Genomic DNA, 14,326 nt, shown 5'->3' with positions numbered 1-14,326 from the left:
AAAAGCATCTTTTCAACAATCGATGCTGCAAGAACTGTATATACATATACAAAATAATGTTGTGACTATAGATGGGTTAAGTGAAGGGGAGATAGTCCACCATGTTGGGGATAGTATGACAGCAGGTACATGAGGCAATTAGTCACTTTGCACTGAAAAAAAAAGGATGAGCCAGGTGTGGTGGTGCATTCCTTTAATCCCAGCACTCAGGAGGCAGAGGCAGGAGGATCTCTGTGAGTTCAAGGCCAGCCTGGTCTATGTACATAGTGAGTTTCAGGACAGCTGGGGCTACAGGGAGACCCTGTCTCAACAAGACCAAAAGAAAAAAAAAAGATGAAAGTTTAATTAGAGAAAAATGATACAAAATAGGTGTCTGGAAAAAGTCTTACAGATATTGTCCTTTTCTACACCTCCCCAACCCTCCGCCAAGGATAGGCCCAGGTTGGCCTCATACTTGATATGTAGCTAAGGATGACCCTCATCTCCTGATGCTCCTGCACTCTAGGATTGTAAGTGTGTACCACCACTCCCAGTTTATGTAGTTCTGGGAACTGAACCCAGGGCTTCATGAATAAACACAACTCTATCACCTGAACTACATCCCCAGCCCAGCCTTTGTTTTTCTGTGTGTATGTACGGTACTTGATCTTAGGAATACTAGGCAAGCACCCTACTACTAAGACACATGCCCAGCACAAGGGACTTGTCCTTTGACTCTCTGCTTTATGACTTCCCATACATGCCCTGCTTGACTGCTAAGGTAGAGATGAGAAACTCTGACATGAATGTCAACAGCTGGCATCCAATGTGACAACAGAGACTGAAAACAAGGAATGTGCTTTCTCCATCTTCCTATCTTTCTGCCCTACCTTTTGCCAGTCTCCTGGGCTCACCTCACTGGCTGCTCCTCCTAGTCTTTCTGTAGTCAGGAACAACACCCTTCCTTAGCCAAGGCAACTGGAGCCAAGGAGAAATCTCTGGTTCTCAGGCAAGAACCACTCTGACTTACTTGCTCAGTTATCAAGAGGGCATAGGAGTCTCTTTCTCAGAGGGACCTGAGGTCGTGTTCCTAGTCAGCATTCCAACTTCGCCCTCAGAAAGAGTAGAGCTCTTGGCAAGTGAGAAGCCTGCTGGCCGGAAAGGCATAATATTTACACAATGCTTCTTTCTTAGCAGCTCTCTCAGCTTGGATTTCTTCTCAACAATCAGTTCAGGCTACTTTGCTTAGGTAGCACTAGATAACAGAAGGCTGGTGTTAGATGATATCACCAGAGGGAAATGAAGGAAAAGAAAAATATACAAAGAAGACTCCACTTGGGAGAGAAGTAAGGTGGGGGTGGGGGAAGGAGGCAGGCTAATGTAGCAGAGCTGGCAGAGACATTAAAGACAGCAGGAAGTCCCACCCTCTAACAGTATTGATATGAGGAAGAAAACCAAAAGTGAGACCCAGTGCCCAGTGAGAAAACCAGGAGTCTACATGTCAATGCTGAGCAGATAAAGGACTTCACAAAAAAAAAAAAAAAAAAAAAAAAAAAAAAAAAAAAAAAAAAAAAAAAAAGCCAAGTGCTCCATTTCTAAAAGGGAGCACAAGAATGGAATCCCCTGCTCTCCTTTGGGGCCCAGTTGCCCTCATTCCCACACTGCGCCCTCCCACTTACCCAGGTCTCGAGAACTGGGTTTCTACAGCAGTATGTTCTTGCTCTAGGCTGTGACTACTTAACCCCTATCTTTTGAGCCAAGGTGGACTTATTGTGTACCCCAGAGCAGGCCCATTGGGTCTGGACTAGCTGGAAGGAGCAAAGTTGCCCCTACATTCACTGTTATAAATAGCCATGAAGAGAAAGAATAAAGAATGCTTGCTTTAGACTACTGAAGCTGGCTCTATCTTATTCATAATGGTGATTTTCTTTTTCAACAGAGGGACAGCAGACAGGTGAGGAGAGAGCAGTGCCTGTTCCAAAGCCCAGGGTAGCCACCCTGCAGCAGACAGGACTTCAGGTAGTCTGGCTAATTCTATCAGTCCCCAGAACCATCTGACACTGCAGATGCTCTCTGGTTGGTCCTCCTAGCCAACCCTTCACATCTGGAGCCATTTGCTCAGCTGGATTTGATCCCAGAGGAAATGAAAAATGCACTTATCCTCTGGCTCCCTGGTAGCAGTTATTGCTTGGCTGCTCTTTAGGATTATCTAGAGACGCCTGAGACAGATCCAGGGCAACGGAATGAAATAGCTTATTTGAAGCACTGCTTTTATAAATTCAAGAGAAATCAATGTAACATTTGCCTAATAACTGCTTTTTTGTTTCTCTGCTTCTCTACCCTCCCCTGCTATGGATCCGGCTCAAAGCACTTCTCATTTTGCCTTAATCCAGGACTCACACAAATAGGATGTGTCCAAACCTCACTTGGGCAGTAATGCTGCAAACTGCTGTACATTTTAAGCCCTCTGGGTTGACACTAAGCAGTACAAGAGTGGCTGCTTTAGAGTAGCCCACCAGTGCTATCTTCCCCACACACACACACACACACACACACACACACACACACACATATACACAGACACGCACGCATGCACGCACGAAAGTATCTGTTTCCGCAGTCAGTACTTGCAAGGTCTTATAAACTAGTTTGGGGGGTCAGGAAGGATGGCTCAGCAGTTGAGAACACTTACTGCTCTTCCAGAGGACCCAGGTTCAGTTCCCAGCAATACATGATGACTGAGCAACCTGTAATTCTGGTTCCAGGGAATTAACACCTTTTGCCCTCCATGATATTGCACACATGTACACTTACACACATGCAGGCAAAACACTTACACACATAAAAAATCTTTTTTAATTTACAAATAAAAAAACTCACACCAGTTTAGGGCCAGTGAGATGGTTCATCAGGAAGTGCTTGCCATGCAAGCCTGAAGACTTGAGTTTAATCGCCAGAATTCAAAGTGGGAAGAAAGAACTGTCTCCCAAAAGTTGTCCGCTGACCTGCACAAACACACACACACACACACACACACACACACACACACACACACACGTTTTAAAATGATGAGATAAATAAAATGAAATAAAACATGAGTTTCCCTAAGTGAGGCCTTCCCTGTTTATAACTTTGCTAGAATAGCAGGTCCAGAAAGATTAAAGACTTAGGTACAAATTTCTGACCTAATTAGTTTCTTTTTATTCCACTCTCAAGACAAGGTCAAAAGTACCTTAAATGACGAATTCTGGGCTTGCGAAAAATGAATATGAAAACCAAGGCCCTAGTTTTTTTCTTTCTTCCTTCTTTTCTTTTTTTTATTTTTTTTTTGAGCTTGAGCACCTAGGACTTTGCCCTTGCTAAACAAGCAAGTGTTCTACCACTGAGCTAAATCTCCAACTCCTAGTTTATCTTTTTGTTTCTGAGCACTGAACCTAGAACCTCATACATTTAAAACAAATACTCTACCATCTAAGCTACAGCCCCAGCAGGCTCTATTTTTAAATAGGAACCCACACTGGACTGAGGAACTCAAAAGCATTATGAGCCAAGCTTGTTACTGGAATAAAATGATTTCTCTTTTCATACCTAGATGCCCCAGGACAGAGGATATGAACTCTGACATCTTTCTCCAAATAGTCCCAGTAAAGCCAAGGAACAAGTAGGGGCTGGGCTGTTTGACTTTATGAAGGTTTGTACTCTGGTGTAATCTTGTGCTAGAATGAATAGTATCTTCAGGAGGTGCAAGAAATCAGAATCAGCTAGACATGGTGGCATACACCTTTAATCCAGCACTTGTCACACAGCCAAGGATGCCTCCACTGCCCCTTGAAGTGCTGGGACTACAGCCTGATTTCCTGTTTTGTTTTGCTTTTAAATTTTTTTAATTTTTTGGTCTTTTCGAGACAGGGCCTCCCTGTAACCCCTGCTGGCCTGGAACTTGCTATGCAGACCAGGCTGGCCTTGAACTCACAGAGATCCACCTGCCTCTGCCTCCCAAATGCTGGGATTAAAGGCTTACAAAAGATGTATACCACTGTGCCACCACGGCTGGCTGATATCCTGTTTTATAAACACTAATTATTCTTCCCAGGTCTGGATTTCCTGGAAGTTACATAACTCACAACTATACTGGCTTTCTACTTCTGACACCTGAAGTAGAACCAGTACACCAGAGCAAATGTACAGAATGCACAAAATTCAAATTGCTCAGCACTTTGAAGATACTTTATTTCAAACTCTGATCCCTGCCCCATGATTTAAAAAAAAAGAATGCTGTCAGTTTGCTTCCACAGTTCCTGCTATGAAAAAAACCTGGTATCAGGTATTTGTTCTCTCAAACATACTACTTTTCATTTAGACTCAGAAACCAAACTATGATTTTAAAAAGAAAACTGGTCCATGGCTGAGCATCTCAGCCACCTACCTGGGCCCAGATATCAGCTATGACTGATGACAGGCCTGCTGAAAAGACCCAGGCAAGGCAGGACAGAGCAGGGGAAGCCTACTGGGTAGTGATGACTTTGCAGCTTCTATCAGCCCCATCACCTGGGTTCCCCTCCAGGAGTCACTTTTGCCATCAGGCTAGCTGAGGTTTCTGGGCCTCTCCTTGTACCTCCTCGTAGTCCTCCCAGGGTTTCAGCTGAGGACCGGGAACCATCAAAGTCTGAAAGAACAGGAGGCTAAGTTACCTACCAACCGTGAAGGCTTACCCAGAAGGGCTTTACCCCTGCCTCCAACCCCAAAGAGGAAGATTTCCAGTTCCCTGGTGTTGCATCATTTCCTCTCTCCACTAGGTGGAGCCCAAGAGGAATGTTTTAAGTGCCAGTCACCACCTTTCCTGATGAAATTTGAGGGGGTAAAATGAAAAAAGTAACATACATGCATCTTACACTATGAAAACTGCCTTACCTTAAGAATGGACTGCTTAGGGGGTGCCCATGGGGGTACAATCTTGCCATGCATTCTCCAACTTCCATATGGATTCAGCAGGTGTCTTTCAAACACAATATACTCTAGGACATCCTTGGGTATGTCTTCCTGTCCATACATCAATTGGCCAAACCGATCATAGATAGCCAGAGTCTACAAGAAAATCAAATCTCACATATTAAAGGTATTTTGTCTTCTTTTGTTTTTGCCATACAACCATTTTAAAAATAATCTCACTTGTTTTTGTTTTGTTGAGACAGGGTCTCCTATGTAGCCCTGGATGGCTTGGAATTTGTTATGTAAGCCAGGCTGGCCTCAAATTCAGAGATCCACCTGCCTCTGCCTCCTAAGAGCTGGAATCAAAGGTGTGCGCCACCACACTGGGCCACTTTTGAAATCATCTTAATAAAAAATTTTAAATAAAAAATTAAAAGTATCTCAAAATTCTGATCTAGGACTAATCAACCACTGACATGTTACTCTTAGAGGTTCTTTGATGGGATAGGGTAGGGTGGGGGAATCAACAAGAGAAGGGTGGGAGAGACAGTCTTCATAGCATGTCTTAGTGGTGATAACATTTAGCAGTAGCAAGGGAATGATGACAATGCAAAGAAGACCTTGGTAAACCTTTCCTTAGAACCCAGGATCCTAAGAAAAGGGGTGGAGCGCAATGTGGCATGTTCACATGGCATGCACGAGGCCCTGGGTTCAATCCCCAGCACCATAAAACCGAACAGTCCTGAAGTGAGTAGTCCAGAAGCAGATGCCCAACCTGAGAGTGAAGACAAGCTGGAAAGAAAGCAGAACGTTGACTACCTGCCGTGTATGCAGCCGAACAGTGACCTGGCCATACATGTTGCTCTGGTTTACCAGGCTTGAACAGCGAACCTGAACCACCTGGGCTGGCTCTAAAGATTCCACAAAGCTCCAGCGGACGGTCTTATACTTGAGGTCCCAGACCATATCCTAAGGGGAGACAAGAGGTTCAGTTGGGCTTTTCCTTCCCTGCAAGGGTACCGCACTGCCACATCAGCACTACAGCCTATGGGAAGTCCATCTGATACTTTCTTGTACCTATTTCCTTCCCACTTTGGGGGCAGAGAGGGTGAGGGTTGAGATAAGATCTTACACTATAGCCCAGGCTGGCCTTGAACCCAAAGTAATCCTCCTTCTGCTTCTCAAGTGCTGGGATTACATGTGAACACTACTACACACAGCTCTCCTCAAGTCATGATCAAGCTAACTGTTCAAGCTTCCCTTGAAACTCATTTATCTAAATCACAACTCCAGACTCACCTACCTCCTAAAGGATTCATTCTTCTCCAATCACTGAAAAGCCACTCCACATTGCCACATAGCAACGTATTGCTTCTTCCCATACATTTTCATAATCTGCTAATTACTGCATGTACTTCTGTTGGTGGAATATATGTTTCTTTTTTTCTTTTCATTTTACCTCCTCAGATTTCAGCAGTCAAAGGCAGGGTTTTTCCAGAGCAATCAGGGCTAAGATGGATTAGTTACACATGTCTCTTGGGAGGATTGACAAAAACGTAAGCTCTAAGAAGCTAAAGTTGAATTTGTAGAAAGCGAAGTTCTTATTCCAGAACTTCTAGCTGAACTATAAGGTCTTCATTTTTGGGGGTTCCCAAAAGTAGTTAGCACTGTCACTGCCTAATAGAAGCCTCATGAACTGGTAAGACAGACATTTGAGGTGTGGCTTCATAGTCAACTCCCAATTATACCCTGTGGTTTGCTACTGCCCACTGAGGAACTGTCTCTTTCCTCATTTGCCATGACTCTTACCAAAGTCTGTGTCAAGACACTACCATTCAGCTGAAAATAAAGAACTGAACTTCCAAAGCCAGGGTAGTGGCATACGCATGTAATCCCAGAATGAGAGGAGCTGAGACTGTACAAGTGTGAATTGGTAAGCCCTGTTACATGAGACCCTGCTTCAATAAAAGGAAGAGTAGAGAAAAAAAGAAAAAGAAAAAACAGAAGTGATGTCTAGAATCTGCCTATTCAGACATCCTACCATTCTGATGAGAACCTACCGGAAAACAGTGTTCAGTTACTAAGGTATGAAGTCGGTCATGGTCTGAGCTAGAAAAGAAAAAAAGAAATATATTTATCACTGATTCCTACTTTAATGGTACCTTGTATAAAAGTTGAAAATGGGGCCTGACAAGCTGAGTCTGATACCATGGTGGAAAGAGAGAACTCCTGAAAATTGTCCTCTGACCTCCACATACAAGTTGTGGCAAGATGTGACTGTTGCGAGAGTGGAGAGAGAGAACGACTCAAAAATGTGCTCTGACCCCCCCACACAAATTGTGGCGAGATAGCGTGCACACACACACACACACACACACACACACACACACACACACACACACACACACACACACACACACACCAAATAATAAAAAAGCTAATTTTTTCTTTTTCTTTTTTTTTAAATTTTAAACACTTTCTCTCTCTCTCTCTTTTTTTTAATTTGGCCTTTTTGAGATAGGGTCTCCCTGTAGCCCCAGCTGTCCTGGAATTCACTATGTAGACCAGGCTGGCCTTGAACTCACAGAGATCTACCTGCCTCTGCCTCCCGAGTGCTGGGATTAAAGGCGTGCGCCACCACGCCCGGCTAAGACTTTATTTCTCTCTTAATGGAAGTTATCTTTAATTGATGATAGGGTAGACATTTGAGTTCATATTATTAGGTAAACTCCATAGCAAAATTGAGCACATAATTAGAAGAAGCATTTCATTACAACAGCATTGACATATTCAGTAAGAATTTCTAGAGCTACAATGCATCGCTTTCAAAACTGGCTATAAATTTTTGGGTTTACAGGTAAATGGATAAAGTTTTAGGTTTACAGTTATACAATATTGTACTCAGTATAAACCCTATAAGACATAAAATTAAATGAGGTTTTAAACTTTAAAAAAGACCTCCATTTCATTATTAATATACACAGTTTCATACAGAAAAATTCATTTTTAATACAATTGACTAAGATGTTTGCACACATGTTTCTAATCTCTATATATCTGATTATTACTACTCACAATCAGTTACTTTCTGAGTTCCTCTGCATCTGAGCATGGATATAAAGTCATCAGGTAGATTTCAATGGTAATGTTTTTCTCATCTACTAATTATTAAGGAGCAAATTTTTATGAAGAATTGTTTTTTTTAGAAGCAGCATTTCATTACAGCTTTAACATATTCAGTAACACTCTCCAGAGCAAGGATACAACTCTTTCAAAAGTGGCTGTAATAATTTATATTTATTTTTTGGTCTTTTTGAGACAGGGTCTCCCTGTAGCCCCAGCTGGCCTGGAACTCACTGTATAGACCAGGCAGGCCTTGAACTCACAGAGGCACACATCTTTAATCCCAACACTTGGGAGGCAGAGACAGGAGGATCTCTATGAGAATGAGGCCAGCCTGGTCTGGGAGTTCCAAGTCAGCTGGGGCTACAGGGAGACCCTGTCTAAAAAGATCAAAAAGAAAAAAAAAATTGATGATGGAAAACAATTCATGTTTTTGCAAATGTGCTGTAAGCCAGATGATATCCTAATTCTAAACATACAAAGATGATCAATAATATGATTTACCAGAAAACCTTGACATTTAATAGCACAGTAAAATTATGTTTTGTGTTTCAGAAACAGAAAGAAATTTCTCTGAAAACACATCCTTAAGATGGGCAGTGATACTCACTGGGACATGGGAACTGATTTTTGTTCTAAGCTGGTATAAGCAACAAAGTCTAATACTGTACAACAATCAAAAGCTTGTTATCACTTCTTACCCTGCTTGAATCATCTCATCAGTGTCAACTGGCTTGGCCTTGTATTTCACACTGTCATTTTTGAAGCAGTAAAAGACAGTTATATGGTTTTTCTGACTCTTCTGTCCCCATCTTTGTTGCCTCCATAATGGCTCATTCAGACTGAATCTATGTAGTAAGAACCCAGACAGCAAACCCCAGTTCTGTAAAAGGTTTTCAGGAGGGCTAGGACTCCTAAGTGGTCTCAAATAAACCTAAGAATGGCTGGGCGTGGTGGCACATGCCTTTAATCCCAGCACTTGGGAGGCAGAGGCAGGTGGATCTCTGTGAGTTCAAGGTCAGCCTGGTCTACATAGTGAGTTCCAGGACAGCTGGGGCTACAGGGAGACCCTGTCTCAAAAAGACCAAAAATAAAAAATTTAAAAAACTACCTTCCCTATAAATAGCTAGAGATGTCAGATAAAATCTAATATAGACAGAGACACATACAGAGACATGAACACACATACACTGAGAAAGATGCTCCTTGACACAATTAGGTTATATCCTAGTGAGCCCATCCAAAATTTAAAATACTCTAAGTCACTGACACACTTAATGCACCAAACCTCAGAGTCAGGCAACATAGTGCACTACAGAGTATCAGTTGTTTCCTAGTGTGATCTTTGGGAGCTATGGCTTGCTTCTACTGAGAATCATCACAAAAAAGAACAGCAGCAAAAACAAACAAACAAACAAACAAACAAACCCAAATGTGTGGCACATGCCTGTAATCCCAGCACTTGGGATAAGCAAGAGGACCTGTAGTTCAAGGTCATCCTTGGCTGGGCATGGTGGTCCACACTTAATCCCTGTACTTGGGAGGTAGAGGCAGGCAGATCTCTCTGAGTTCAAGGCCAGCCTGGTCTTAAAAGCAAATTCCTAGACCAGCCAAGGCTACATAGTGAGACCCTATCTCAAAAAAAAGAATAAAAATTCCAAACACAGTTCCTACTGAATGTAGATTACTTTCACACCAGTGTAAAAATAAAAAGATATGTAACTGACCCATTGTAAGCTGGGGGTCATCTATACAAATATTTTGGTTAGATTTAGCATGTGTGTGGTGGTGGTGGGGTTTCTTTTGCCTTCCTCCTTGCTGAGGCAAGGTCTCTACTGATCCATGAACTTCCAGACAATTTTCCCGTCTCTGCTTCTCATCTTGTTGTTAGAGTGCTGGAATCATGACAAGAACCATTCACTCCACCTGGATTTTTAGCATTTTATGTGGGTTCCAAGGATCAAACTCAGATTATCAGGCTTATACAACAAAGGGCTTTTAAATGCTGAGCCATCTTCCTGGCTCTTGTTAATGTTTATTATTTATTTTTATGTGTATGATGTTTTGCCTACATGTATGTAAGTACACCAGTGCCATGCAACACCAGAAGAGGGTGTCAGATTCTCTGGGACTGGAGCTATGAAGGGCTGTTAGCCACCATGTGGATGCTGGGAGTGGAAGAGCAGCCAGTGCTCTTAACCACTGATTGGCCTCTCCAGCCCCTAATGTTTATTTTTTGATAGGGTCTTGTTCTATAGTCCAGGCTGACCTAGAAATTGCTACATAGGCCAGGCAGACCTCCAACTTACCATCTTCCAGTCTCAGCTTCCGGGTTGCTGAGACTACAGGCGTGTGCCCTCAGGTCGTTTTGTACATACACTTACAAAAACAGATTTTGAAGCCGGGCATGGTGGCGCATGCCTTTAGTCCTAGCACTTGGGAGGCAGAGGCAGGCGGATCTCTGTGAGTTCAAGGCCAGCCTGGTCTACATAGTGAGTTCCAGGACAGTTGGGGCTACAGGGAGACCCTGTCTCAAAAAGACCAAAAAAAAAAACCAAAAATCAAAAAAACAGATTTTATTTATTTATATGCATGTACATGTGTGTTTGTATGCCAAGTATGTGCAGGACAGAAGAGGGTCTCAGATCCCTTAGAGATGAAATTGTGAGCTGTCCAATGTGGATGCTGGGAACTAAACTCAGGTCCTCTAGAAGAGCACTGAGTTCTCTGAGCCATCTATCCAGATGCATTGTACATACTTTTTTTTTGGTTTCTTTTGCAACAGGGAATCCCTATAGTCCCAGCTAGCCTAGAACTTGGTATACAGACCAGACTGTCCTCAATCTTACAGAGATCCATTTGCCTTTGCCTTCCTAGTACTGGAATTAAAGGCGTGTGCCAATATACCTGACTATACATATATTTTAAAATATTTTATTCATTATTTTATGTGTATTGTACTGTATTGCCCGAATGTGTGTAAGTGCACCTATGTCATGCAGTGCCCACAGAGGTCAGAAAGGGACAATGGATTTCCCTGGAAATGGAGTTACAGACTGTTAGCCACCGTGTGGGTGCTGGGAATTGAGCTTGGGTCCTCTCCAAGAGCAGCCAGTGCTCTTAACCACTGAGCTATCTCTCCAGCCCCTATACATACATGTTAAAACACAACTTTAATCCCAGCACTCAGGAGGCAGAGGCAGGCAGATCTCTGTGAGTTCAAGGCCAGCCTGGTCTACATAGCAAGTTCCAGGCCAGCTGGGGCTATAAGGAGACCCTGTCTTAAAAAGACCAAAAAAAAAAAAAAAAAACCAAAACCCAAAAAACACTACAAGAAATAATGGGATGGGAGAGATGGCTCTGTGGGCTAAAGCACTTGCCATGCAAGACTGATAACCTGAGTTAGATACCTGTAACCATGGTAGAAGGAAAGACGTGATTCCCAAAAGCTGTCCTATAACCTCCGCATGTATTCTGTCATAAATGCAGGCCTGCACTTACATACATACATACTTCACACACACACACACACACACACACACACACACACATATACACAGAGCAATAATACATTAAAAAAATTTTTTTTAATGAAATGAAATAATGGCTAAAAAGATCCCAAATCTGATTAAAGAAATGAATAAATTATAATCCAAAATGTTCAACAAAATCCAAGCAGGAAAAAAAAATGACAAGACTCACACCAGGGCACATTATAGTCAAAGTGTCAAAAGACAAAGACAGTAGCTTAGAAGAAGCAGAGAGAAGTGAAATATCACATACAAGAGATCCTTAATAAGCCAGGCGTGGTGGCACACACCTGTGATCCCAGCACTTGGGAGGCAGAGGCAGACAGATCTCTGAGAATTTGCCTGCCTGGTCTACATGGTGAGTTCCATGCCAGCCAAGGCTACAGAGTGAGACCCTATTTCAAAAAAAAAAAAAAGAATGCTACATATGGTGATATGACTCAGCAGGTAAGGGTACTTGCCACCAAGCCTGCTAACCCAAGTTTGATCCCTGGGATCCCGCAGGTGGAAGGAGAGAACTGGCTCACCAAAATTGTTCTCTCACCTCCAAACACAGCATAGTGGTGAGTATGTGTGCACATAAAATAAATGTTTAAAAATTTTTTAAAGAAAACACAATACAATCCATACATATACTTACTGTCTACAAGAGATTGGCTTTAGAGATGACACCTAGAAATTGAATTTTTTGTTTGGTGTTTTTGAGACAGGGTCTCCCTGTAGCCCCAGCTGCCTGGAACTCACTATATAGATTAGGATGGTCTCACTCTCACAGAGAGCCGCCTGCCTCTGATGCCTCTGGAGTGCTGGGATTAAAGGTATGCACTACCACCCTGGCAAGACCTAGAAACTGAAAGTAAGAGGATGGAAAAAGATACCACATGACCCACTAGTAACAAAAAAAGAGTTTATAATCAAACAGTTTTATAGCAGTTTTATGGCTGGGAATGTAATTCAGTGATACAGTATTTGCTTAGTGTGTCCAAGGTTCTGGATTCAATCCCCACTACCATACACACACACACACACACACACACACACACACACACACACAAAGCTTTAATAGAGGCTGGAAAGATAGCTCAATGGGCAGGGATACCTGCTGAAAAGCCTGATGACCTGAGCTTGATCCTTAGAGCCCACATGGTAGAAAGAGTCAGCTCCCCCAGGTTTGTCCACTGGCCCCCACATGAATACCATGGCACAGAGGCACACATAAAAAAAAAAAAAAAAAAAAAAAAAAAAAAAAAGAGTACATTTCTTTTTAAAGGTTACGAGAGACAAGGACATTATACACACACATACACATATTATAGTCCCAAGTGTTGGGATTAAAGGCATGGACTAGCACACCTGGCTATATATATGTATGGGAATTGAACCTGGGACTCTGTAAGAGCCAGTACTCTTAACTACTAAGCCATCTCTCCAGCCCCTGTACATACATGTTAAAACACACTAGCACTAGTGCATGCCTATATATATTTTAAACAGGGGAGAAGGGCGAATGCAGTCCCCAACTATCACAAATGATGCAGCTGAGTTTTCCACATTTGAGGAAATCAGTAGTCAGCACACATTGGGTGTAATGGATGAGTCTTACCCTAGGAAAACCACTTTTGTGATCATGGTCTCTCCTGCCAGTAAGTATGGAAACATCAAATATTTATAGAAAGTCTGATACATCAAGCTTATATAAACCCAGCATAGAGTTACACTTCTGTAATCTTAGTACTTAGGAGGCAGAGTCAGGAAGATTGGAAGTTTAAGGCCAACCATGGCTACACAGCAAGTTTGAAGTTAGTTTAAATAAAGACTTCCTGTCTATAGGGCCAGTGAGAAGACTCAGCAGGTAAAGCATGAGTTTAATCTCTGAAACCTACGTGAGGGGTTCATGAAACCTGAGTTTAATCTCTGAAACCTATGTAAAGGAAGGAGAGAATCATCTCTACTTATAGTCAGAACTGTGACAGAACAAATGGTTAAAAAAAAAAAATTCTACTCAAGTCCAGTATGATGTGCGTCCCTATTATCTCAGTACTCAGAGGCTAAGGCAGGGGGATCAAAAGTTCAAGGCCAGAGGCTAGAGAAGTGACTCAGTGGTTAAGAGCACTGACTGCTCTTGCAGAGAACCTGGATTCTATTCCCAGAACCCACATGACAGCTCAGAACTGCCTGAAACTTCAGTTCCAAAGATCTGACATTCTTTTCTGGTCTCTGCAGGCACCAGGCATGCACATGGCACACATACATACATGCAGGCAAAATGTTCACACACATTAACTAAAATGAATCTTTAAAAAGAAAAATAAGGGAGCTGGAGAGATGGCTCAGTGGTTAAGAGTACTGGCTGCTTTTGTAGAGGATCTGGGTTCAGTTCCCAGCACCTCATGGCAGCTAACAACCATCTATAACTCCAGTTCCAGGGAATCCAATGCCCTCTTCAGATCTCTGTGGGCATTGCATGACACAGGTGCACTTACATGCATGCGTGCAATATACTTATACACATAAAATAAAATAAAAATATTAAAAAAATAATAATAGGGGCTGGAGAGATGGCTCAGTGGTTAAGAACACTGGTTGTTCTTGCAGAAGACGAGGGTTCAAATCCCAGCACCCATATGTCAGCTAACAACTCTCTGTAACTCCAGTCCCAAGGGATCCTACAACCTCTTCTGACTTCTGCAGACACTGAACGACACAGGTGTACTTACCTACATGCAGGTAATACATGCATACACACAAAATAAAAATAACAATTT

General features: G+C 42.5%; 1 protein-coding gene and 1 non-coding gene across 2 annotated transcripts in view; both read right to left on the bottom strand.

Moving 5' to 3' along the window:
* Positions 1-4,178: 4,178 nt before the first annotated feature.
* Positions 4,179-14,326, bottom strand: part of Mrpl45 (mitochondrial ribosomal protein L45) — a 15,751-nt gene continuing 5,603 nt past the window's right edge. Inside the window, exons 5-8 of the mRNA XM_008845260.3 lie at positions 6,969-7,017; positions 5,728-5,877; positions 4,891-5,064; positions 4,179-4,645 (exon numbers count right to left, since the gene is read on the bottom strand). Coding sequence (XP_008843482.1) covers positions 4,559-4,645; positions 4,891-5,064; positions 5,728-5,877; positions 6,969-7,017 — 460 coding nt within the window. The 3' untranslated portion in view covers positions 4,179-4,558. The remainder of the gene's footprint in view (positions 4,646-4,890; positions 5,065-5,727; positions 5,878-6,968; positions 7,018-14,326) is intronic.
* On the bottom strand, positions 13,054-13,212 carry LOC115072392. Its single transcript, XR_003851449.1, has one exon. It is a non-coding gene; the product is annotated as a U1 spliceosomal RNA (small nuclear RNA).

This window comes from Nannospalax galili, unplaced genomic scaffold (genome assembly GCF_000622305.1).
Source record: "Nannospalax galili isolate Female #2095 unplaced genomic scaffold, S.galili_v1.0 scaffold1382, whole genome shotgun sequence".
Classification (NCBI taxonomy): domain Eukaryota; kingdom Metazoa; phylum Chordata; class Mammalia; order Rodentia; family Spalacidae; genus Nannospalax; species Nannospalax galili.
This window is presented reverse-complemented; position numbering and strand designations above follow the sequence as displayed.